The 23868-nt window shown below is 44.4% G+C and overlaps 1 protein-coding gene across 7 annotated transcripts in view; it reads left to right on the forward strand.

Annotated features, from left to right (window-relative positions):
• The window catches only part of AFF1 (ALF transcription elongation factor 1), a 199197-nt gene that overhangs the window by 161682 nt on the left and 13647 nt on the right, over nucleotides 1–23868 (forward strand). For all 7 annotated transcript variants that reach the window (XM_027971160.3, XM_042251614.2, XM_027971161.3 and 4 more), the window contains 8 exons: nucleotides 597–654; nucleotides 774–811; nucleotides 3587–3743; nucleotides 8806–9741; nucleotides 19181–19284; nucleotides 19926–20163; nucleotides 22069–22160; nucleotides 22319–22379. In XM_027971160.3, coding sequence (XP_027826961.1) covers nucleotides 597–654; nucleotides 774–811; nucleotides 3587–3743; nucleotides 8806–9741; nucleotides 19181–19284; nucleotides 19926–20163; nucleotides 22069–22160; nucleotides 22319–22379 — 1684 coding nt within the window. The remainder of the gene's footprint in view (nucleotides 1–596; nucleotides 655–773; nucleotides 812–3586; nucleotides 3744–8805; nucleotides 9742–19180; nucleotides 19285–19925; nucleotides 20164–22068; nucleotides 22161–22318; nucleotides 22380–23868) is intronic.

The raw sequence follows: 23868 nt of genomic DNA on the forward strand, positions 1-23868 counted from the left end.
ATTGGTGTTCAAGCAGACAGAAGAAGAGGTTTGTGTGTGTGAAAAAGTTCAATGTTAATAATGTCTTTTGGACAAAGATGTAACGTAGCTGTTTGGTGACAGTTGCCTCAATAAGCTTCATACATCTTATTCTGTATTTATTAAATTAATATAGTACTTTTAATAATATTTTAATAATTTATTTAATAATAAGTATTATTAAAATAATATAATACATAAGTATTAAATTAATAATAGTACTTTTTAAGTGTCTGGCACTGTTTTTGTTGTTGTTTGTTTTCTTTGTGTGGACCTGGGAACTTAAGTCTCAGGGCTGGCAACAAACCCCTTGTAAAACTTGTAGTTCTGCTTTTAATGCTCTGAGTGTGTGAAACATTCAGCTTTGAAATGATAAGGAGGTTGGACTGAACAAGTTTCTGTGTTTAAATTGTAAAACTTAACATTTCCAGGAAAATGAAGCATTTGGTGAATAAAGAAAAGTTATACCTGTCCCACCCCCTCTTGTTTCATTAAGCATTTTTTCCTGTTTATATGTAAAAAAAGGTTTTTAGACATTACTTTAAATTCTGCAATGTCTCTGCCCCTGCCTGTTCCAGCATGCTCAAAGATGACCTTCAGCTCAGTGACAGTGAGGAGGACAGTGACAGCGATCAAGTAAGTTCTGTACACCCCATAATACCAAGACTCCTTGAATCCTCAGTATTTCCGAGCCACTCACCCTGTTTTTTTTTTGTTCTTTTCCTGTCCTTCTTCCCCTTACTATGAATGTCTAGACCTCAGAGAAGCCACCTTTCGCACCTGCACCTCCAAGGTACCGTGTTCTGATTTCTCCGCATCTGTACAGAATGTTTGCTTTCTTTCTGCCAAATGGGGAAATTAGTCTTATTCAGTACTTTCATAGCGTCTTCATGGGAGGAGATGGAAGATCACAGATAAAAGAAAGGACCTGTTTAATATTGCGGAAGCTAAAGTCAGCCCTGGACAGGTTGTTTATAAAAGAGAAAGAGTCCCTGTGTCCACCTGAATCTTTAGTTGGCTTTGTATATTTAAAATCGGAGCCTTTGAAATAAGCTTCAATCACTTCCATCAGTATTATGTAACCAGCATTTGAGAAGTTATATTGAAGAGCCCAGTGTTTTTATGAAAGAGACAGGTTTACTATGTCTTCAAAACTGAAGCTGAATTATTTCTAGAAGTTGTTTTCCATAGTCCCTGTCTTCACAGTTGTGTCAATATTCCAATTGCTTTAGGTGCTTTTTAAAAATGAACTGCAATACATTCTAGTATGACAGAAAATGGTACTCTTTTCACTTTGTAAACAGCTAACCATATTTTAGAAAATGTAATGCTTTCATTGCTGAAAATGGGAATTTTCTGAACTACCTTTATTTACCATATCCTCTGATACTGAATTTAATGATTTAATATGCCAGTACCTGACCTCCATGGACAGAGAGTTCAGTTACCCTGTAGCTGTTTTAGTCCCTTGAGAGATGGTCATCCATTTTGAGATAAGCTCACTGCTGAAAACCTCTCATCCAGCTGAGTTTCCTGTAAATGTGGGGGAAGGTCACTCAATTATGTGAGATCTTAAGGATTCATAAACTCTGCTTATGTATAGCTCATTTTGTTCAGTCATTTTTCGTTACTTCTAACAACTTAGAAAATATGGCAAAGTAACCTAACTTTGTAATAGGAGTGGAGGAGGGGGAAAAAAGAGAAAAAAAAAAAAATCCCTGCCAAATGGAGGATACATTAGAGGCAGGAATAATATTGAAAGTGTATCTCTTTCTGACTGTCACTGGCTTAAGCTTTTTAGCTACTACAAATTTGAAATGAGAAAATTCTGTTTTTATGTAGTGTTTGTTTAAAAATCGCCTCAACTAGTGATTTTATTACTGTCTAATAATTTTTCATTATTCTAATTTAGTTATTTAATACATTGGTTATTTTGAAAATGTTTTGGGTAGATTTGGAGGCTTTCACAATTGTAGTTATTAACTGCTTTGGGTAATTCCATCCGGGGCAAGGCTTGAAGATATGCGTTGCCATTCTTTGTGTGTCCAGCAGTATGATCACTGTGTTTTCTCAGAGGCCTAGAGTTTTTGCCCTGTTCTGAAAACTTAACAGTTGTTATTCTCTCTGATATTCAGCTGACATTTGGGGATGATCTCTCATAAAGAAAGTCCATTTTATCATCTCCCCAAGAAGTGTGAGTGGATTATCACTTTCCAAAGGAACCCCATTTGTATTCAGCAGCCTCTGGCTACTCCGCAGTTGGTTCTCATATGAAGAATGCAGGGGCACTTCAATGGATTGGCTGTTCTTTTATAAGCCAACTTCTTTGGGTTTTATATTTCGGGCCTCAGCAAACTTAAAAGGTCAGAAAGTCAAGGTTTTAGGCTTTGTAGGCCATAAAGCCTGTGCTGCAACTCTTCAGCTCTGCTTTTGTAGTACAGAAGCAGACCCGGACGATGCAGAAAATAAAGGGGTGTGGATGTATTCCAATAAAACTTTATTTAGAAAAGCAGGCAGCCAGCTTAGGCTATGGTTTGTCAACGCCTGATCTGGAGCAGCTGGCATCTTGCAGTTTACATAGCTCGCAGTGTTCTTCAGGAAAATCCCCCAGGCATTTGTTAGGCAATTATCTGGTGAGCTGTTTCAAGGGTTTTCACTGACCTTTGAGCCACCATGAATAGGCCTTGGTCTCAATTGGATATCATGGTCATGCATTGTAGTACTGCAAGGTAATCTTTTTTAAAAAAAAAAAACAAAACTTTGTGTTGGGGTATAGCTGATTAACAGTTGTGATAGTTTCAGGTGGGCCTCAGAGGGACGCAACCATTCATGTATGTGTATCCATTCTCCCCCCAAATCTGCTCCCATCCAGGCTGCCACATAACATTGAGCAAATTTCCATGTGCTACACAGTAGGTTTTTTTTTTTTTTAATAGAGCATTAGGTTTTGTTAAGGCTTCCCTGATAGCTCACTCTGGATCAGGAAGAGTGATAGATGGAGGAGGGATAGGCTAGCCACTCCAGTATTCTTGGGCTTCCCTTGTGACTCAGCTGGTAAAGAATCTGCTGGCAATGCGGGAGACCTGGGTTTGATCCCTGGGTTGGGAAGATCCCCTGGAGAAGGGAAAGGCTATCCACTCCAGTATTCTGGCCTGGAGAATTCCATGGATTGTATGGTCCGTGTGGTTGTAAAGAGTCCGACAGGACTGAGCGAGTTTCTCTTAGTTTTTATTATATAAAAATAATATATATTATTTTTTAACTTAAAATTTTTTTTTTAACTTTTTATGTTGTATTGGGATATAGCCAATAAATGTTGTGATAGTTTCAGGTGGGCAGCAAAGGGACCCAGCCATACATATACATGTATCCATTCTCCCCCAGACTCCTCTGCCACCCAGGCTGCCGCATAATATGGAGCATTGTTCCGTGCGCTACACAGGAGGAGTCCCTGCAAGGTTCTCATGTTCTTTCGAGTAGCAGAAGAGCAGGCAAAGAGCGGAGTGAGTAAAGAGGGAAGGAATCCGCCTCGCCTGGGTCTCTGATTGCCTCTGTCGCTTCCCCGCAGCGCTCCGCCGGCGCTGCCAGCAGCCGAGGCCTCAGCACATTCCAGCAGCGCCGAATCGGAGAGCACCAGCGACTCCGACAGCTCCTCGGACTCGGAGAGCGAGAGCAGCTCCAGTGACAGCGAGGAGAACGAGCCCCGAGAAGCCCCGGCTCCCGAGGTACCGGGGGCGCCATCGACTTCAGCCCGGGTGCCGCCCCGTCCCATCCCGGGGGCGGCGCTTTCCTGCCTCGCTTTCCTGTTTGTGTTTACTTGCTCACCGGGCATCTGGTGGTGGAGCTTGGGGGGCGAGGTCTTCTCCCTCCTGTTGAAAAGGATGGGTCCTTCCCTGTGGCTGCTTGAGCCGTTCTGAAAAGCAACTCATTGAGAACGTGTACACCCCCTTTCCTTTTCCCTTCTTTTGAGAACCGAAGACTCTGTTTTCAGTAGGCAGCTATTTTCATATTAATGAGAAAGCGTTTTGAAATTTCAGGAATGCATGAATCCAATCAAAAGGAGGCAGCCTGTTTTAGCAAAGGGCAGGAAGAGTGAACTAGAAAGAAGCCATCAGAGGTTCTATTTTTGAATCACTAAAAGCCTGTGCATTAAATGGATGGCGGAGTAGTTTTGCCAGAGCCTCTCGCTTGGTCCCTCTGCCCCAAGTTGCCTATCCACCACCCTCCAGAGGTATTGTAAAGATAAACAGAGGAGACTGAACATCTCAGGCACTAAATCTTTCTGGAGGATATATGCTATTTATTGGATTGCTGAGTACAAGAGATGTAGTAACAATTAACAGAGTTGCCCAGTCTCTTCTAAACTTAGTGGAGCAGTGAAAAATGTTTGCACGGGGAAGGCATTGTTAGTGACCCAGACCCACGGGTATAGAGAAAAATATTCTGTGTATTTCAGGTAGGAATCCCAGGAAATGAGACTTGCTGATTAAAACAGTGTTGAAGTTTTCAGTATTTGTCTCTGCTGTTAAGAAAACAAGGCCACTGCGTTAGCGCATTAGCCAAATACGTCTGGAGACAGTGTCCTGACTGAAGAGCGCTGTCCCAGGGCAAGGGAGGATGAGGACGGGGCTGAGTGTCATCTTGCTGTTGTTGTTAGATATGAGTTAATGTCTGGCATAGGGGTAAGTGCTCAGTAAATAGTTTTGGAGTGAATAAACATAGATCAGCATTAGTTGCACTTGAAGTGCCTTTCAGATTTTAGAAGCTACTCTCTGTATTTCTGGGGGCTGATCTCTCATGAGACACTAGTTGCTGTTGAAGTAATTCTCCTATGCCCCAGGGGGAAAAATACTGAATATTCTCTACAGAGAAACTATGTGGTTGTTCATAAGGTCTTTGCTTTAGGCCTCACCTTATTCATGAAGGAAAATCTGCATGCTTGTTTGGTTACTGTGATAAGCAAGAGAATCCAATTAAATAATAAAATTCGATTCAAATAAAATGGAAATGGCACAGATTTGGCTGAATAATTGAAACTCGGAAGAAAAAATTAATCTGGCATTTGTATTAATGAAACATTGGATTGGCTTAAAAGTTTGGTTGGGTTTTTCTGTAGCATCTGATGGAAAAATCTGAACAAACTTTCCGGCCAACTCATTGGTTGTATCTTGCTGCTCAAGAGGTTATTGAATAGAATAGATTTAGAGACTCTTTGCTGGAAAATGACGTTCCCATTCTACTTTACTTTTTAAAAATTGCTTTCCTAAATAGGCTCATATTTTACATTTCTGTTACTATGCAAACTTAGACTTCAGTATGGTTTGTTGGTTACATACCAAGGCTTGTCTTCCTCAGACCTGTTTTTGTCTTTGTCTAGGTTTTAAACCTTTAATTTTCCCCAAAGTTATTTAACAACCTTTCTTTCCTTTTAAAATAAATACCTGCATTATTGTAACACTGAGTTAGTCGAGCACTACATGAGTTCCGTAATAGCCCGGAGTTGCTAGTTTTAACTTTTTCACTCTTATGTTTTATTTTTAATGCTGAGAAGTTCGCTTCTTAAAAGTCTCCATTTAAAATTCATTTGACAAAGTAGTCCAGTGATCTTATGAGATAGGAAATGTTATATGTGTGCCAACAGGCTGGTGGTGAACTTGGGGGAAAGCCACTTTGGGTCTCAGCTTTATAGTGAGTCAGCATGTAAACCTCAGCTTTTCAGAATATATGGGACGCATCGACCTTTTACTGCTTAAGTAAAGTTCAGAGAAAAATGACTTCTATTCTCAGTTATTCAAGCATCTGCTTAGTTTTCTAATCTAATTCTCTCTAATCCAGTGCTTTGGTAGTAAACTACCATGGTTGATTATCTGCTAAGCTCTTGATGCTTTCTTCATAAATTACGTGATATGACCGTGAACCCTAGAAGGTTGGGAGTTTTCTTTTCACCTGTAAGGAAGTATTAACACTAAGATTGAAACCCATAGTCGTTTAACTAGGAAGCCTTTTATTCTTACACCACCATGCCACTTCTCTCTGTTGTGTTTTTTTATTTTTTCCTTCTAAGTCTTGGAGTTGTACTCCCTCACAACAACTATGTTGTTTTACAAAAACAGTGGATGTATATTGTGCATAGCTCAGAGCTTTTCTTTCAGGATAATTCATCCTAAAATAAATGGATTTTGTATCTTGAGAAGTGAGAAGTAAAGAGACATACAGTCAAATGTTTATTAAATGGCTCATATGTTTTTGCACCTCCTCTGTGCAGTATTTGGGTTGATCCAGCCCTAGGAGATTGGGGGTGGGGCATGAGGAAAGGCTGAGGAAAAACAAAAGTCCAAACCTTGATCCTGTCTAGTTTTCATCAGTCCCTTATGTAAAACTTTCCCTCGTCTCAGCACTCAAATAATACCTAGGCTTAAAGGAATTTTGTCCATTTTACGTGGTCATAGTAAGTATACAAAAAGGATCACCCCTACCCTTTCGCCTTGTCTGGACATACTCAGTTCTGCCCTGCAATTGGGCCATCGGCCTCCCTTCTGGCCATTTTTAGGACCACAGTGGAAGAAAATGTGTTTTATTTCTGTATCCAGGACATTCCTTTAGGGACTACTAAATGTATCTTAAACTGCCCTGTTTGGGGTTGGGGGAGGGGAGCAGATGTTATTTATACCAGGAATGACCTCCCCTTTTGGTTCATGCATAAGCACTCCTCTAGAGAGCAAGAGGATCGGTGGCTGTGGTGAGGTTGTCAGCATAGCCCTGATGAGGGGTCCCTGTACCTTTTCTGAGAAACAGTTTGAAGGATTTGGCTCCTTCCTAGGGGGTTAGAACTACCACCCCCTCAAGTCTTTGCAAGAAACAGTGTCTGACAAGTAGAAGCTGGGTATGAATCTTTTCTCTACCCTAAACAACCATCCTGTCTCGGTAGAGTGTTGAGTGCAGTTTTAAATCCTGTGGGACTTTGTTAGGGTAGCTCTTCCTTCTTCCCTCCCTCCTTGCTCTGAAATTCAAATGAGAGAGCATGGGGGATACAGTTGCTATAAGTGGAGGGAGATACAAAGAAGATACATTGTCTTAAGCAGGAAAGCAACAACAAAATTTTGTAGCCCTCTTTCCTTAGAGTTCCTCTCAATTCTGTTTTACTACCATTATACTAAGCCCAAACTAGCTACCTGACCAGTTTAGTCCCTAAAATTTTATCCTGGCCCCAAAGCCTTTTCATTATATCTACATATCTTAGACATATTACGTTTGAAATTTTTTTTTTTTTTTTTGAATTGAATCGTTTGGGATATCCCACTTGGGAAAACCGTTAGCAGCAGTCTTCCCTATAAAATATCATCCACTTACTGGAGTGATTGCCTTATCTATAATCTAATCAGTTAAATTCCGCGTGAGATATCTTTCAATTAGCTTCCCGGAGTGTTGTGGAAATAATTTAATCATACAAACCACCTGTCAGAATGGATCTTAAGAAAAACATGCAGCATGCCAGTGATACACTGCCCTTTAAAAAGAAAGTAATCATTAATTACTCTGCTAACACATGAATATTTTCCCAAAGAACATAAAATTTATAGGTAGAATAATATACCAATGTCCATGGAATTCTCCAGGCAAGAATACTGGATGGGTTGCCATTCCCTTCTCTAGGGGATCTTCCTAACCCAGGGATCAAACCCAGGTCTCCCTCATTGCAGGCCAATTCTTTGCCATTTGAGCTACCCAGGAAGCCCCAAGATACCAATAGAAGTGCCGAAATAAATATCTCACGTACACCACTGTGTGCAAGACATAAAAGTAGAATTTGGAGATAAAGATGTCCTTATCATTCCTTTAATGAGATCTAATAGCCCAGTTGGGGAGAGAGAGAATGTGATGTACCAGTAGTCAGCAGCAAAGATTTCAGCACGATATCTGCTGTTAGGAAAACAGGAGAAGCCCGGGACTTTTGTTTATTCTCCTAGTGAGTTGCACAGATAATCAGTATAATCTCACTGCTCTCAGTTGTGTGCTCTGGGGCCTCCCTGTGTTTCTTAGAAAAACAGGTGTTCATTCAGACCAGACTACCTGTAACAAGAGGCTTCATGTTTGATTTTTAAAGAATTCAAGGGGGAACTCATGGGTGACTAATGTGAATTCATTTAGTTCTTTTTACCCAGAAGAAAAATTTGAAATTCAGAAGACAGTGTATCTGTGATAAACTCTCCTGTATTAGTGTTTTTAAGTACATTGAGAAATGAAATCAAGTTTTGAAGAAAGTCATTTTCGATTGATGAGTATGTCAAAAAAAAAAAAATGGATAAACTACAAAACCCATCCATAACCACTAAGACTTAGTTTATTCATTGACCTTCTTCTGAAAATCCTTGATAAAAGGATTCTTTTTGCTCTTCATTCTTTCCTATCATTTCCTGATAGGATAGTTCACAAGTCAGTATGAAAAATCTGTTTAAATTATACTATAATTGTCAATGAAACAAAAGCTTTATTACACAGATTTCTCAGCAGTTGACAGTGGTCAGCACCGGTCAGTATCTAATGGTTTATTATTAGTCAGTGTCTGCTACAGCTGGAATTCCTGCAGCATGAACAATGGGAAGATTGTTTTAAGAGTTAATTGTTATAGGATTTACTCTGTAATTAGAGGGGGATCAAAAGGGCCTGAATTGTTAGGTTTGGAGTGAGTGCATCTCCCTGGGACAGTCCTGTAGCACTGGGTGGCTACCCAGAGGAGCAGACTCATTACTGCTCAGTTAACCCTGTCTTCTTTTTCCATGTTTGTAGCCCGAGCCTCCGACAACCAACAAATGGCAGCTGGACAACTGGCTGACCAAAGTCAGCCAGCCCGCGGTGCCCACCGAGGCCCCGGGTAGCACGGAGCCCCCGGCCCGACACCCGGACACTAAGGGCAAGGGCGGCGACAGCATCACCGCGGGTCACGAGCGCCCGGAGTCCAAAGAGCTTCCCCCCAAAGGCTCCAACAAAGCCCCCCGGGTCCCTTCCGAAGGCCCTCACTCGGGCAAGAGGAGCTGTCAGAAGTCCCCTGCCCAGCAGGAGCCCCCCCAGCGGCAAACCGTGGGAAGCAAACAACCCAAAAAGCCCATCAAGGCTTCCGCCCCCGGGCACACCGATGCGCCTGCAGATGCGCGCGCCTGCCTGCAGGTGGAGAGCGAGCCCGGACTTCCTCCCCCGGCCTCCAAGGACCAGCCCTCCAAAGACAAGCCCAAGGTGAAGACGAAAGGGCGGCCCCGCGCCGCAGACAGCCGGGAGCCCAAGCCAGCGGTGCCCACCCCCAGCGACCGGAAGAAGCACCGCAGTGGCCCCCCGAAGGCGCCCCCGAAAGACGCAGCGGCAGAGGACCGGAGCCCCGAACACTTTGCGCTCGTTCCCCTGACCCAGAGCCAGGGCCCTGTCCGCGGTGGCGCCGGCGCCAGGACTAGCGGCTGCAGGCTGGCCGTGGTGGTCCAGGAGGACCGCCGCAAAGACAAACCCCCGGTGCCTTCGAGAGACACCAAGCTGCTCTCCCCGCTCAGGGACGCTCCGCCACCACAAAGCTTGGTGGTGAAGATCACGCTCGACCTCCTGTCTCGGATACCCCAGCCCCCAGGGAAGGGCAGCCGCCCCAAGAAACCAGAAGACAAACAGCCACCAGCAGGGAAGAAGCCAGATCCTGAGAAGAGAAGCTCAGAAAACGCCAGCAAGTTGGCCAAAAAGAGAAAGGTGAGTGTGCCAGAAATCACCTTCCCTCCAGCGTGGACCGTGCCTGCGGCACACCAGGGCTGTGTTTGGTGCTCGATTGTCTTAGAAGATGATGTTCACATAACCCTGAACTGTCTTAGAAGAGGCTGGAAATCTTTGGATTCCATGTTGCTTTAGTGCCTAGTACCAGTTAGTCTTTCATGTAGATAAGTGCTAATAAATGCCAGATTACTTCCGCTGAAATAAAGATGAGGCAGTCTTTGAGAAGGACATACTGCTTTAGAATAATATAGCATTAAGGGTGTGTGTTTTATCTATTTGGATAACATTGGTATTTACCACCTGACCCACTAGGTTTTCTCTTTTATTATTTTTATTTATGTTTTTTTGGATATACTGGGTCTTTGTTGCTGCATGGATTTTTCTCTAGTTATGGAGAGTGGGGGTCTACTCTCTAGTTGTGGTGTGGGGGCTTCTCACTGTGGTGGCTTCTCTTACTGGAGAACATGAGCAGTAGGTGCACTGGCTCAGCAGTTGCAGGTCCCAGGCTCTGAAGCGCTGGCTCAGTCGTTGCAGGTTCCAGGCTGTGAAGCACTGGCTCGGCAGTTGCAGGTTCCAGGCTGTAAAGCACTGGCTCAGTGGTTGCAGGTCCCAGGCTCTGAAGCACTGGCTCGGCAGTTGTAGGTCCCAGGCTCTGAAGCGCTGGCTCAGTCACTGCAGGTCGCAGGCTTTGCAGTACTGGCTCGGCATTTGCAGGTCCCAGGCTCTTGGCTCAATAGTTGTGACACATGGGCTTAGCTGCTCCATGACGTGTAGAATCTTCCCAGAGCAGGAATCAAACCTGTGTTCCTTGTCATTGACAGGCCGCTTCTTATCCTCTGTACCACCAGGGAGGTGCTGGCCCATTAAGTTTTCCTTTAGAAATTAAAACCGTATATGAAATGAAATGTTAATTCTGATTTACTGACAGCAGTAATATACACTAAATGTTTCTCCCGTGGTTTGATCTTTTTAATACTGATATTATGTCCATATTTTAACTCATGGCACCACAACACCTCGTTAATTTGAAACCACCATATTTAAGAATTTATGACCTCTGTTAATGACTTTTAATAATAAGCAGGGCATTGTGGGAAAAAGTTTTAGAGCTATTACAGAGTGGTTAGGGTATCTTTTTGAGTAATATAGGCTCTTTGGTGCATTGTGAAGTAGTCTGTCATTTAGCATAGTGTTTGGAAGCTTCACTTCAGGAATAAACATAATAATAATAGAAACAGTAACCCCTGTGTTATTTAAGATCCTCTTTACTTGGACATACGGTATTTTGAACAGTGTCCTTTCAACTTTTATTCTGAATTACTGAGATGTATTTCATTTCTCCATGTATTTTTTCACTGCTTCTGGGTGATGAGAGATTAGTGAGTTCCCACCTGCTCCAGTGACATTCCCAAACCAACCTATCCAACATTCAGAATGAAGGACACAAGAAGGGCCAACTCTTTCCTGCCGAGAAGGAATAAAAAGTTTAACACTCCTGCAGATACATAAAAAACTTCTCAGTTACGGAAGTTGAGCTAAGAATAACAAGGACAGAAAGATCATGAAGCCTGCTGTCCTGTCTGATTTGACTGATTACTCCACGAGGTTAAAAATATAACATGACTTTACCAAATAGTAAAGGGGGTGGTTTCTCCAGCATCTTGTCCAATGAGCCGTGAGGGTGTGTATTACTACCATAACTGCAGCGGGTGAGCCCAGTGGGGTTGGGATCAAGTGTGCTAACTGGCAGTGCTGTTTCAGCTAGAAGCAGACATTTTCACATGCCTAGTAACTTTTCTTTTTTGCCCCTTCCTTTTGGCTGTGCTGGGTCTTTGCTGCAGCAGACGGGGTTTCTTTATGGTTGTAGCTTAGTTGCTCCAAGGCATGTGGAATCTTATCTTGGTTCCTTGACCAGGGATCCAGCCCATATCTCCTGCATCAGAAGGCAAATTCTTAACCACTGGTCCACCAGGGAAGTCCCCTGATAACTTCTGAAACAATGTGTGTATGTAAGAGGTGTGAAACTTTATGGAGAAAATTGTGATGGACCAGGCTAGGGAAATGGTGTCTACACCTAACATACCCAAGAAAGCCTCAAAAATACACTCTTTTTACCTCCTCCTGGGAAGTCTTTTATCACCTGTCTCTCAGCTACCATAACCTTGGGTTGGCCAAAAAGGTCATTCGGTTTTTTTCCATTACAGCTTTTGGAAAAACCCAAACAAACTTTTTGGCCAGCTCCAATATTATCTAGTCTCCACGGCTGACCTTCTGCGTCAACTCTAGTGGGGAGAAGTATTAGCTTCTAAAGAGCTTATTAACCAGGTGGGAACTGGAGTCTCCCTGGGTGGTTGTCAGCTCAGTCCACCCTCCAGCACAAGTCTAGAAGCTGTCTGTAGCTCCACCAAGGGAAGCCAGCTATCACAGCCCTTGGCTGAGCTCTGCTAGGGCAGCTCATTCATCTTCCTGTTCAAAGGATGGAAAAGTAATGACCCTCTCATCTTAGGCAAGTACATGCTTGCTTTAAACCTCTGGCACACAGCTGAGCGGTCTGGCCTTGGGAACAGCCTGCCTGTTTGCTGCGGGAGTGACAGGATCAGGGTCTGAACCGGTCATTCCAAACCCTGGCTGCACGTCCCCGTCTGCTTGGGGAAAGCCCTGGGTACTAGTGGAGGGATGAGCACCACCCTGCATGCTCCCCATTGGTGGTTTTCTTTTTTCTCTTTTGTTTTACTTACTATTCTCCCCTCCCCCTGCCCATTTTTAAAATTTATTTTAAATTAGAGGATAAGCTTTACAATGTTGGGTTGGTTTCAGCCAAAATATACATATGCCCCCTTCCTCTTAAACCTCCCTCCCACTCCCCTCGTGTCTCCTAACTCCTCAGATTGGTGGTGCTGGGTTAGTCACCAAGTCGTGTCCGATTCTTGTGACCCCGTGGACTGTAGCCTGCCAGGCTCCTCCATCCATGGGATTCTCTAGGCAACAGTACTGGAGTGGGTTGCCATTTCCTTCTCCAGGGCATCTTCCTGAGCTGGGAATCGAACCTGGGTCTCCTGCACTGTAGGCAGATAACTCCTCAGATTCTCTAATGCCTAAGGCTCTGGAGCAGAAGCTTTGTTTCCAGGGCAGGATTATACAGAGTTAGTGGTTTGGACTGAGAAATCTCTCCAGAGTGGTGCTTTTAGACATCATCGATCTAGGAATTCCTGGTCTGAAGTATGTCACTAGTTAGAAACATTGCCTAGGAGCCTTTAGACAAATATAAACAGCAGCCGAGTGTGTAGTTACTTCCTGATCAGAGAACCATGTGTCATTGGTTTTGCTTCCTGCTGGATTCCAGCAGGTGTTAAGATTGAACACCGCACCCTCAGGTTCTCTGTGAGGGCCAGGCTCCCCCACTTTCTTGCCAAGACCCTGACTCTGCTTTATGAGTGGGGCTGCTCCGTGGGCAGCCCAGGTCTCTCTCTCTCTTTAAATTTATTTGGCTGCACTAGGTGTTCGTTTCAGTGTGTGGAATCTTTAATTTCAGCATGTGGGGTCTCATTCCCTGACTAGGGATTGAACCCAGGCCCTCTGCATTGGAAGCGCAGACCAGTGGACCACCAGGGAAGTCCCACCCAGGTCTCTTTTTAAGCTTGGGTGCTTTCCTCTATGTTTGGATAGTGTTCATGTTCTTCAGGGCTTCCCTCGTGTCTCAGAGGGTAAAGCATCTGCCCACAATGTGGGAGACCCGGGTTCGATCCCTGGGTCAGGAAGATCCCCTGGAGGAGGAAATGGAAACCCACTCCAGTACTCTTGCCTGGAAAATCCCATAGACTTAGAAACCTGGTAGGCTACTGTCCATGGGGTCGCAAAGAGTCGGACACGACTGAGCGACTTCATTTTCACTTTTCACTTTCATCTTCTTCATATCGAGTATGAACACTAGAAAAAGCTCCATGAAGAAGTAGTGAGAGCAATTGAATAATGTACCTGCTTCTCCCATCCCTTTCTTGCTGCGAAATTTAACAGGTATTTTCAGTGTTAACAGATTCTTGAGGGGGCTTTCCCAGTGGCTCACCAGGAAAGAATCTGCCTGCAATGCAAGAGATGCAAAGAGTGGGACACGACCGCAACAGATCCTTGAAGCCACTTTAGACACAAAAGTGTGAGAAGATGATTGTAAAGAGTTAATGGTGGTTAACAGCTGTGATGAACCCATTGAATGTGGTGCCTATAGAGGTGTATCTGTATTTTTTTCTTCTTTACTTTGTAAAGGAGTGGCTCGGGGACAGTTCATGAGAAAAAGTAGAGAAAATCATGAGATTACATGGGCATGAACTTACATGGTCCTCCTTACATAAACTACAGAATTTCTTCCACTTGATTACAGTTTAGAATTTAAACTAGAATTTATATTTTCTTTTATGTAATTTTTAAGCTTCCTGTTTTCCAGACTTGGAAGAGCAGTTGAAGTTTAGAGGCACAACACGGTATATAATCAAGGCGGTACAAAGGAAAGGATTCTGAAAGCACACCGAACATTCAGAGAGCTAAGCTTTGCTCCAGGCGCTTTTCTAGATGTTGTTGTTCAGTTGCAAGTGTGACTCTGCCCTTCATTACCTCTCATAGATAATCTCATTTAATTCAGTCACCTTACAGAAGTCTTCCACGTAAAACTCTAGACAGTCTCAGCAGTTGTTTAGACAAATACCAGAACAGGGAGGTTACATTCGTTCAGGGCTTTCCCTTTTTCTAAATAATTGCTTTACTGACCAAGAAGCGTGGACACTTTCGGAAGCACATTGCAGTGCATGGTTTATATGTGTTTTGAAGAAGGGGGAGGGAAATTATGGGATCTGGTGGGAAAATGTGCATTTTTATTGCTTGATGGTTGGTTCAGACCTTCCCTTCTATCCAAGATCTGCCTGTTTTCTCTTGGGTTGTTTCTCCAGATAGACATTCCCGGTTATTATCCTTCAAAATCAAGGGTTTGAAGTCATCCCTATAATTTCCTAAAACCACTTACATCTAATTTCTTCATGCCTGTTAGTTACCCTAAAAACGTCATATGGAGAGCTGTTTTAGGGCCAGTCTAATGCCTATGTTTCCCTGATGAGAAAGAAGGGGGAAAGTGGATACATTTTGCTCTTCCGTGGTGCTTAGCCCAGTGAATATAACCCGCCTTCTCAGTCAGTCTCCACCCTCATTCTTGGGGTCAGCTTGGACTTGTCTGCCGTGTTGTCTCACTGAGTTTCCGGCAGAGGCAGATCTTGGCCAAGTACCTGAACTTCCCCAAAGGCTGCTTCTCCACTTTTGCTCTGCTCCACGTGCTACCATGTCTATTTGCTTCCCCGCGGGAGAGGGTGATGGAGTTTAGGACTGGACGTCTCTCGTTCAGCCGCCGCCTTTCGCAGATGGGATCCAGAAAGGCTTGCGGGCTTCCCCCTGATGGCTTGGCAGTAAAGAATCCACCTGCAAAGTGGGAGATGCGAGTTCCATTCTTGGGTTGGGAAGATCCCCTGGAGGAGGAAATGGCAACCCACTCTAGTATTCTTGCCTGGGAGATCCCATGGACAGTTGGACACAACTTAGCGACAGCAAACTCCCCTTTTACTTGTAGTACCTGGCTGGTGAGTTGAGTGCCCTGGAGGCCTCCTCTCCAGAAACCGGCTCAGCAGAGCACAGCCCCAGCGCTTCCTTTTATGGTCATCATTCGCGCCCTTTGGCTCCACTCCACAGGTGAAGCAGCCTTTGGCAGGTAATATGAAGCTTCCTGAGCCAACAGGTTAAGAAAAGTCAACAAGTCAATCAAGAGGAGCCTCCTCCTGGTGGAGATGTGGGCACCACGGAGACACTGTTTTTCTGAAAACAGGGAGCCTCCAAGACCCAGACCTGAGACTCGATCTGTGGATAAGCCCCTGGGCAGAGGAGACTCTTTTTTTCCTCCTGAAAAAAGCATCATGCTTACCTCTCTTTCAGATGGTCTCTTGACCCACAAACATCTTAGGAACTCCTCACCTTCTGTTTTCCAGTCTTGGATCAAGTCTGCGTTCCCTTATGCCCCCGGATGAGACAACTCCCTCTCCAACGGCCCTTTGCCTAATCCTAGATTCACTTCGAGAGGTAGTATAGGCTGGCTCCCATGCCAGTGGAGAAAGTTCACAGAGTGCCTGCTCCAGGTATGCCTCTGGACTGTTCCTGCAGAGGATGAGAGGGTTCCAAGTACGAAAATACCAACCCCAGGCTCATAGGAGTGCACTCCATCAAAGCAGACACAGTCAGCAGAAGGGAATTTTGCTTAATTGGTGTAATGGCTCTATGGCTTCCCTGGTAGTTCAGATGGTAAAGAATCTGCCTGCAGTGCAGCAGAGCTGTGTTCAATCCCTGGGTCGGGAAGATCCCTTGGAGGAGGGAATGGCCACCCACTGCAGTATTCGTACCTGGAGAATCCCATGGACAGAGGAACCTAGCGGGCTACGGTCCATGGGGTCACAAAGAGTTGGACACGACTGAGCACCTAACACTTTTTACTAGCCCGGCTTCTAAGTTGTTGCATGTCAGTATAAAGCATATTATTCCAGTAAGTGCCAACACAGTTGTTAAAGCTAGTGTCAAAGTTGATCCTTGGTTCTGGGCTGTTCTCTTGACTCACCAGTTGGCACAAGCCAGAGTTAAACCAGTTTGTGAGGATTGACTCACTAGGAATCATATTTTTATGTGTGGTTTGTAAGGCCTGCCACTTTGGTTTCTAGTCGTAACTAGCACGTCCCAAGCAGCATGAAGGTATACAAATAAAAATTAACTCTTCTTCTGCCTCTGGAGTTTGCTGTTTTCTTTAGAAAGTAACCTCGTGGGCCATTTATACTTAACTTTATCTTCAGGACTTATCCTTTGTGTTGTTAACTGCCTGGAGATGCCTTCTATTTAAAACAGTATGAGGACTTCCCTTGTAGTGCCGTGGGCTGAGAATCCACCTGCCAGTGCGGGGAACATGGGTTTAATCGCTGGTCCAGGAAGATTCCATATTCCTGCTGGGCCAGTAAGCTCGTGCACCACAGCTGCTGAGCCCAAGCTCCAGGGCCCATGAGCTGAAACTTCTAAAGCCCAAGTGTCCTGGGTCCTGTGCTCTGCAAGATGAGAAGCCCGATCTCTGCAATGAAGAGTGGCACCCCCCCACCCCCGCCGCCGCTTGCCACAACTAAAGAAAGCCTGAGTGGCAATGAAGTCCTGGCACAGCCAAAAAAACAAATTTTTAATAAAAAAAAAACTATGATTGGTACTCTGCTCTTCCGCTATAGGGGATGAGGGTTCAATCCTCGGCCAGGAAACTAAGAAGCTACATGCCATGCTCTGTGGCTGGGAAAACAACAAAACAACCCTATAAAAAAAGTGAAGTGAAAGTCACTCAGTCATGTACAACTCTTTGCAACCCCATGGACTATACAGTCCATGGAATTCTCCAGGCCAGAATACTGAAGTGGGTAGCCTTTCCCTTCTCCAGGGGATCTTCCCAACGCAGGGATCGAACCCAGATCTCCCACACTGCAGGCGGATTCTTTACCAGCTGAGCCACAGTGTAGTAGTAATTAACTTCGTGTGCAAGTTAATTATCTGTCTGGGTATTTTAGCACATTCTGTGACTTTTCCCAAAGATAAATTTCCCACCTCTTGCAGTGTTTGCTATGCCAGCTGTGTGGCCTCTAATCTAAAACTCAGAGCCTCGTGGGCACAGAGGGTGTAGTGATGAGGGTGCCCACTAGGAGAAGGGTTCTGTTTTAACCAGTCATTTCCGGTTTATTCTGTTTTTCTCTGCCAACATCGAGTACCTCTAAAGTGTTCCCATTGTGAATTGTTGAATGGAGGGTGAGTTACATGCTGAGCCCCAGCAGGCCCCCCCCCCCCCCCCCCCCCCCCGGCCACTGCCAGGGCCCCCCTCTCATCTCTCCTGACCTGTGCCCCGGGCTTGTGCTGCTGCCACACGAGAAACAAACAGCCATGTGACATCACTTGCTGTGTTTCAGTTGTGCCCGTGGGATGTGCTTATTTGCATTATATGTTCGCTCCTTGCTAGGTCCTTCAAGATCTGTTTATCCCCCAGTCTTTCATCACGAGCAACTGATTTGTTTTTCTTTTACTTAACCTGTACATTGAATAGTTCTTCATTTGCCTCAGTTCATTGGAAGTTCAAGGTCCATTTTGCGCGTCACCTCTAGAAAAGTGTAAAGAACAGTAGCAATATCATGCGACCTAATTTTACATTTTCATAATTTTACATTCTCTAGTAGCCACATTAAAAACTATTAAAAGGGAAAAAAAAACAGTGAAAGCAATTTAAGTAGTTTAATCCAGCGTATCTAAAATATTGGCACTTCAGCATTTCATCAGTAGAAAAATGATTACATTCTCCGTGTTTGTACAAAGTCCCTGACTTCACTTGTCGCTCTGGACTTGCCTGTCTGGCTCTGGGACGGAGTGTGAGACAGTGCAGGATTGTCTCCAGGGGGACCAGCCTTGGCTCAGAGTTTCTTTCCCCACCCATATTTTCCCCTCTTCTGTGCGCACACCAAGAGATGAAAACCAAATATCCTTATAAGCGACCTTATCTTTTGAAACAAGAGAAAAATGTTTTCGGCAGAGTTTGCGAAGGGCTGGATTGAGACACACTCCCGAGCACCTGTGTTTGGGGAATGCAGGGGTCGGAGGGGGTAGGGTAGGGTATGTCTCTGCCTTTTCCCTACTTTTGAGCAAGGCCAGGCTGCTTATTAGCAGAACTTGAGCCCACACATCTTAATTTATTCATTTTTCTTGGAGACATTCAGAGAACAAGGGAGAGACTGTGGTGAAAACCAGGGCCTCCCACAATTGGATCACGTGAAAGATGTTTTTCCCTTTAAGGCTCTAAGAGAGGATTTCAGTTTTTTAGGGACTGGCCTAGATTGGCTGATGGTGTCCCAGATTTCTTTCCTGGTGAGCTGTCGGAGGAGTTTAGTTCTGATGGCACCTGAGCTGATTAAAGGATTCCCGCCGATCACTTCCTTGTCCTTGTTAGAAACTAGTGACTCTTCATGTGAGCTTAGGCCTGTGGGAAGGACCCTCTATAAATTGGATGTACATGTTGTCATGGAATAATACAACTGTTTTGCTTCCTGGGAAGAGAAAAACCTGGTTCTTTCCTTTTTGGACATCCTTCTTTTCCTGGGTTTGAGGAATAGTCCTTCCTGCTGCACAAATCTGTCTCAGGATAAATCACATCAAATCTATATGGCCTGCCGCCCGCCCTCTCCCCGAACACAGTGTCGATGCTTAAAGGTTGCCATGTGCGTTTAGATGTTCCTGCAAGTCTCATTGTTCTCATTACCTTTGCTGTGTATTTTTTCCCTCTATTTTGTCTGTACAGTTGTGTTCGTAACAGTTTAATGTTATACAATAATAGGGTGAAGCAGAAAAAGACCACGATAGCAAGAAAGTCAGGCTGGAGAAGGAAGTCAAGTCACAGCCGTCATCTTCCTCTTCCCACAAGGAACCTTCCAAATCAAAGTGAGTATAGAGGCCGGGAACAGTCTGCAAAGGCAATCACAGCTTCCTGGATCACGTGCCCCGACAAACATTTTCCTTCTGCAGTAGAATGAGAGAATAGTCAACTCTTTGGGGTTCATTTTGACAGTACGCTAAATTTGTTTTGTTTTTCTCCATGAGGGCCTTAGAGGAGGGAACAGTTGGTTTGGCAGCAAACTTAGATTTATCAAAAGCATGAGAAGCCTTGGCAAGAGTGAGTGAGTCGTGTCACCATGTAAACCAACAGAGATTTGAGAGAGAAAGGGGAGGGGGCCCGATGTGAAGGGGGCAGAGAGGAGGTACCAGTTGTGCGGAGCTGCTGCAGACAGAGTTGTTAGGGTAAAAGGTTAAGACCACTGGCAGACTCTGCAAGCTTCGTGACAAGTTACGCAACCACATTTATCAACCTCATTTACTACTCATAGGTAGGACTCAATTTTTCAAAGGTTTTTTTTTTTTAAAAAAAAGGCTCTGAAATTTGGCCTTTCCACAAAAATGGATTTCATGCTCTGTGATAACTTAATCTTTCATGTCAACAGCTACTTTGTCCTTTTAAGCCAAACAACGAAGCTGTGTGGTTCGTGTTCTGCCTTGACTTAGTTTTGCCTTGGGTTTCATTCCAGAATGTCCAGGCCCTCCTCTGAGCCCTCAAAGAAGGAAATGCTTCCCCCTTCACTCGTGTCGTCCTCGTCCTCCCAGAAGCCAGCCAAACCTGCACAGAAAAGGCCACGGCAGGAAGACCCCGGTGGCCAGGACCCCCCCAAAAGTGCCAGTAGTACCAAGGGCAGCCACAGAGACCCTTCTGCCTCCAAACACAGAAAAGCAGAGGGGAAGGTCTTTGGAAGCTCCACAGAGCACAAAGTAAGGAGGGACACAGTCGTGTCGAGAAGGGAATATGTTGGTGTATCTTTAAATGCTCAAATAAGCCTCAAATAAGTCTTCTGATGGTATTTCAGAGCTATTTCATCACTTTTAAAAGCCAGAATGAATAATTTGTGCTTAAATCTCCACTTTCCAGAGGGGGAGTAAGAAACAGTTCCTGTTACATGAAAATTTAGTTGGCAGTTTATTCTTAAAATGGTTCAGATGTGAAAATACAGAATAGATGCTTGGGTTAATTTTCTATCCAATGTTTTGCAGTAAAATACTTCCATTATTAGTGATAATGGGAAAAATTTACTTTCTCAATTACAAACTCCTTTCTTCCTGTTAACCTGGAATGGGTGAGAGAGAGAGAGAGTGTGTGTTGCCTAAGAGTAAGTGTTAAATTTTGTTTGTTGATAATCTGTTCCCTTGAACATTCTTGTCTTGTGGCTTTTCTGTGTCCCCGATACAATCAAAATCTACAGTTTCAGTTGAATCTAGCTGAGAAAATGCTTGACTAAGCCAGAGTGTGCAGTGTTTGAGTTCTTCTCTTTTGAGCTCCTTTTGGGCTAATTTAGAGAAATAGTATTAGGTTGGTGCAAAAGTAATTGTGGTTTTGCGTTGTTGAAATTTGCCGTTTGGTATTGAAATATATTCTTAAATGTGATCACGTTATACATTATTTTAATGCATATTTCTCACTTTGCGTTTTTTGCCAATGGCTTATTACTTGCTGTTTATATTTGTTTTAGACTATGGAAATGATGTTAGACAAAAAGCAAATCCGAGCGATTTTCTTATTTGAGTTCAAAATGAGTGGTAAAGTAGTGGAGACAGCTTGTAACATCAGCAACTCATTTGACCCAAGAACTGCTAATGAAGGTACAATGCAGTGGTGGTTCCAAAAGTTTTGCAAAGGAGGCAAGAACCTTGAAGATAAGGAGCACAATGGCCGGCCATCGGAAGTTGACAACGACCAACTGAGAGCAGTCGTTGAAGCTGGTCCACTCACAGCTATACGAGAAGCTGCTGAAGAACTCAGCATCGACTATTCTACGGTCATTTGGCATCTGAAGCAAACTGGAAAGGTGAAAAAGTTTGGTAAGCGGGTGGGTGCCTCATGAGTTGATCAGAAATCAAAAAAAAGCATTGTTTTGAAGTGTCATCCTGTAAAACAAAAGTGAACCATTTCTTGATAAGATTGTGACATACGACAAAAAGTGGATTGTATGTGACAACTGGCGATGTCAGTGGTTGGACCAAGAAGAAGCTCTAATGCACTTCCCAAAGCCAAACTTGCACCAGGAAGAAGTCACAGTCACTTTGGTGGTCTCCTGCCCTTCTGGTCCACTACAGCTTTCTGAATCCCAGTGAAACCGTTACATCTGAGAAGTGTGCTCAGCGAATCAATGAGATGCACCAAAAACTGCAACGCCTGCAGCCGGCACTGGTCAACAGAAAGGGCCCAGTTCTCCACACCAACACCCAACTGTACGTCAACGCAACCAACACTTCGAAAGTTGAACGAATTGAGCTACGAAGTTTTGCCACATTCACCTGACCTTTTTGCCAGTCGACTACCATTTCTTCAAGCATGTCAACAACTTTTTGCAGGGAAAATGCTTCCACAACCAGCAGGAGTCGGAAAATGCTTTCCAAGAGTTCACTGAATCCCACAGCATGGACTTTTACACTATGTGAATAAATAAACTTATTTCTCAGGGGCAAAAATGTGTTGATTGTAGTAGTTCCTATTTTGATTAATAAAGATGTGTTTGAGCCCAGTTATAATGATTTAAAATTCACGGTCCAAAGCCGCAGTTACGTTTGCACCAACCGAATAGGTTTATGTCAGTGATCTTAAATGTGAGAGGGTGATCGATGTGATGATGTTTTTTCAAGGGATCTTCTGGAGATACTGCAAACCGTTTTCCAGTGCCTTCTTTGCCAAATGGTAACTCCAAACCAGGGAAGCCTCACGTGAAGTTTGACAAGTAAGACCTTGGGTGCTGCTCCCTGCGTCTTCGCCCACCTCCTGCCCTCCTGCCCCCACTTCACACCGCCCGGCCCCCCGTCCTTTCTAGTCCTTTCACTCCAGTCCAGTGCCTGTAGCTTCCTGTGACCCACTCCTGGTCTTTTTTCTCTCTTTCAGACAACAAGCCGATTTTCACCTGAAGGAAGCCAAAAGGTTGAAGGACAAAGCAGAATTAGTGGTCCGTCTTGGCTCTTTCTCCCTTGGGTGGAATGTTTTCTGATCAACTGCTTGCCATCTCATTCTGCCGTATTGCACCTCGATAACCAGGGAGGGGGCTGGTGGGGGAAGGCAGGGCAGCGTGGGGCGTAAGCGTCAGCAGGGTCAGAATCAGTGAGGGCTGAGGGGTCCTAGTGGAGTACCACGACTGTGGCTTCATTGACTCGGTGTGATCGTGGGCAGATAGGGTACCAGCACGTGTTTTCTGTCTGCATGAGTGAAAGTTGATCTACCTGAAAGTGTTTCATGTAATACACACAAGTGCTTCCTTGTGTCCCACTGAATCCGTTCTTTGGATGTGAAAAACAACTCTTGCTTTTTGAAAGCTGGTCAGTTTTTGTTCACCCCAAAACATTTCAAAAAGTAAGGTAGCCTGTTTGCACTCCAAAATTATTTTAAAACCCCAGAGAGACTAACAGTGAACAGTGGACCAATGCCATCAGAGGAAATTTTACAGTGAGGCTGACGATGGTTCTGTTGGTAAACAAGCAAGGAACTCTTTCCCTGGTGGCTCTTGGACCTTCTGGAAGGTGGCAGTTTTTGTTAGTTACATGCATAATTATGCTTTTAACTCTCCACTGCAGTATAGTCAGATAAGGCTTGCCCTTTGTCATAGTTAAACATCTAAGACTATGGGGTTTTATTTACTTGGTGTATTCCCCACACCCAAACCCCTGCAGAGAGCATATGTTGAACTTTGTACCACAACAGCGTCAGTTGCTTTGATTCTGCCATGTGCAGACGTAACTACAAACTCCGGTGGTCCATGCGGATTGAATGGGATCCATCCGTGGTGGCCGCAGAATCCACACCCACCCCGCTTGCTTGGTGTTCTGCATCCCCTGTCTGTGGACTGGCACCTGTTCTCAGGCTTGGGAGGGCTGGGCCAAGTCCCTTTTATCAGGTCCCTGTTCATCAGGGTAGGCTCCTTCCCACATTGGCTGCTGTGAGAGGGTCACAGGCAGTTAGGCGCTATCTGCAAAGTGACTCTGTACTGGGATGGCCTGAGTCAGATTGAGATGCCTCAAGCTGCACCAGGCAACACTGTGTCGTCAGCCTCTTCCTTTTACTTCTCCGAGGCTGTTGTGAGAACTGTACGAATCTTTGGGTTTTCGAAATAGAATAAATATTAGGTACCCTGTCTGCCACTCATCGACAGCTTATCTTGACATTGGGCACTTTCAGCACTGAGTCCCTCATTATTCAAACAAGATTCCTACTCCAGCGAACTTTTGTGTGTGTCCTGTTTCATCTGTACATATGCACATCTTCTTTCTCCTTTCCGATGGCTATTGCATCTGTTTTAATAAACAATATTAACTCATTCTACTCACAAAATAATGCTGGTTTGGATGGAAACCTGAATGACTGGCCTCTCTGTTATGTTTTCCTTTAATCACACAATGTCTTAAACATGTCCCTCTTTCACAGCAAATAGTTAAGTGCATAAC

Source organism: Ovis aries, chromosome 6, assembly GCF_016772045.2.
Source record: "Ovis aries strain OAR_USU_Benz2616 breed Rambouillet chromosome 6, ARS-UI_Ramb_v3.0, whole genome shotgun sequence".
Taxonomy (NCBI): domain Eukaryota; kingdom Metazoa; phylum Chordata; class Mammalia; order Artiodactyla; family Bovidae; genus Ovis; species Ovis aries.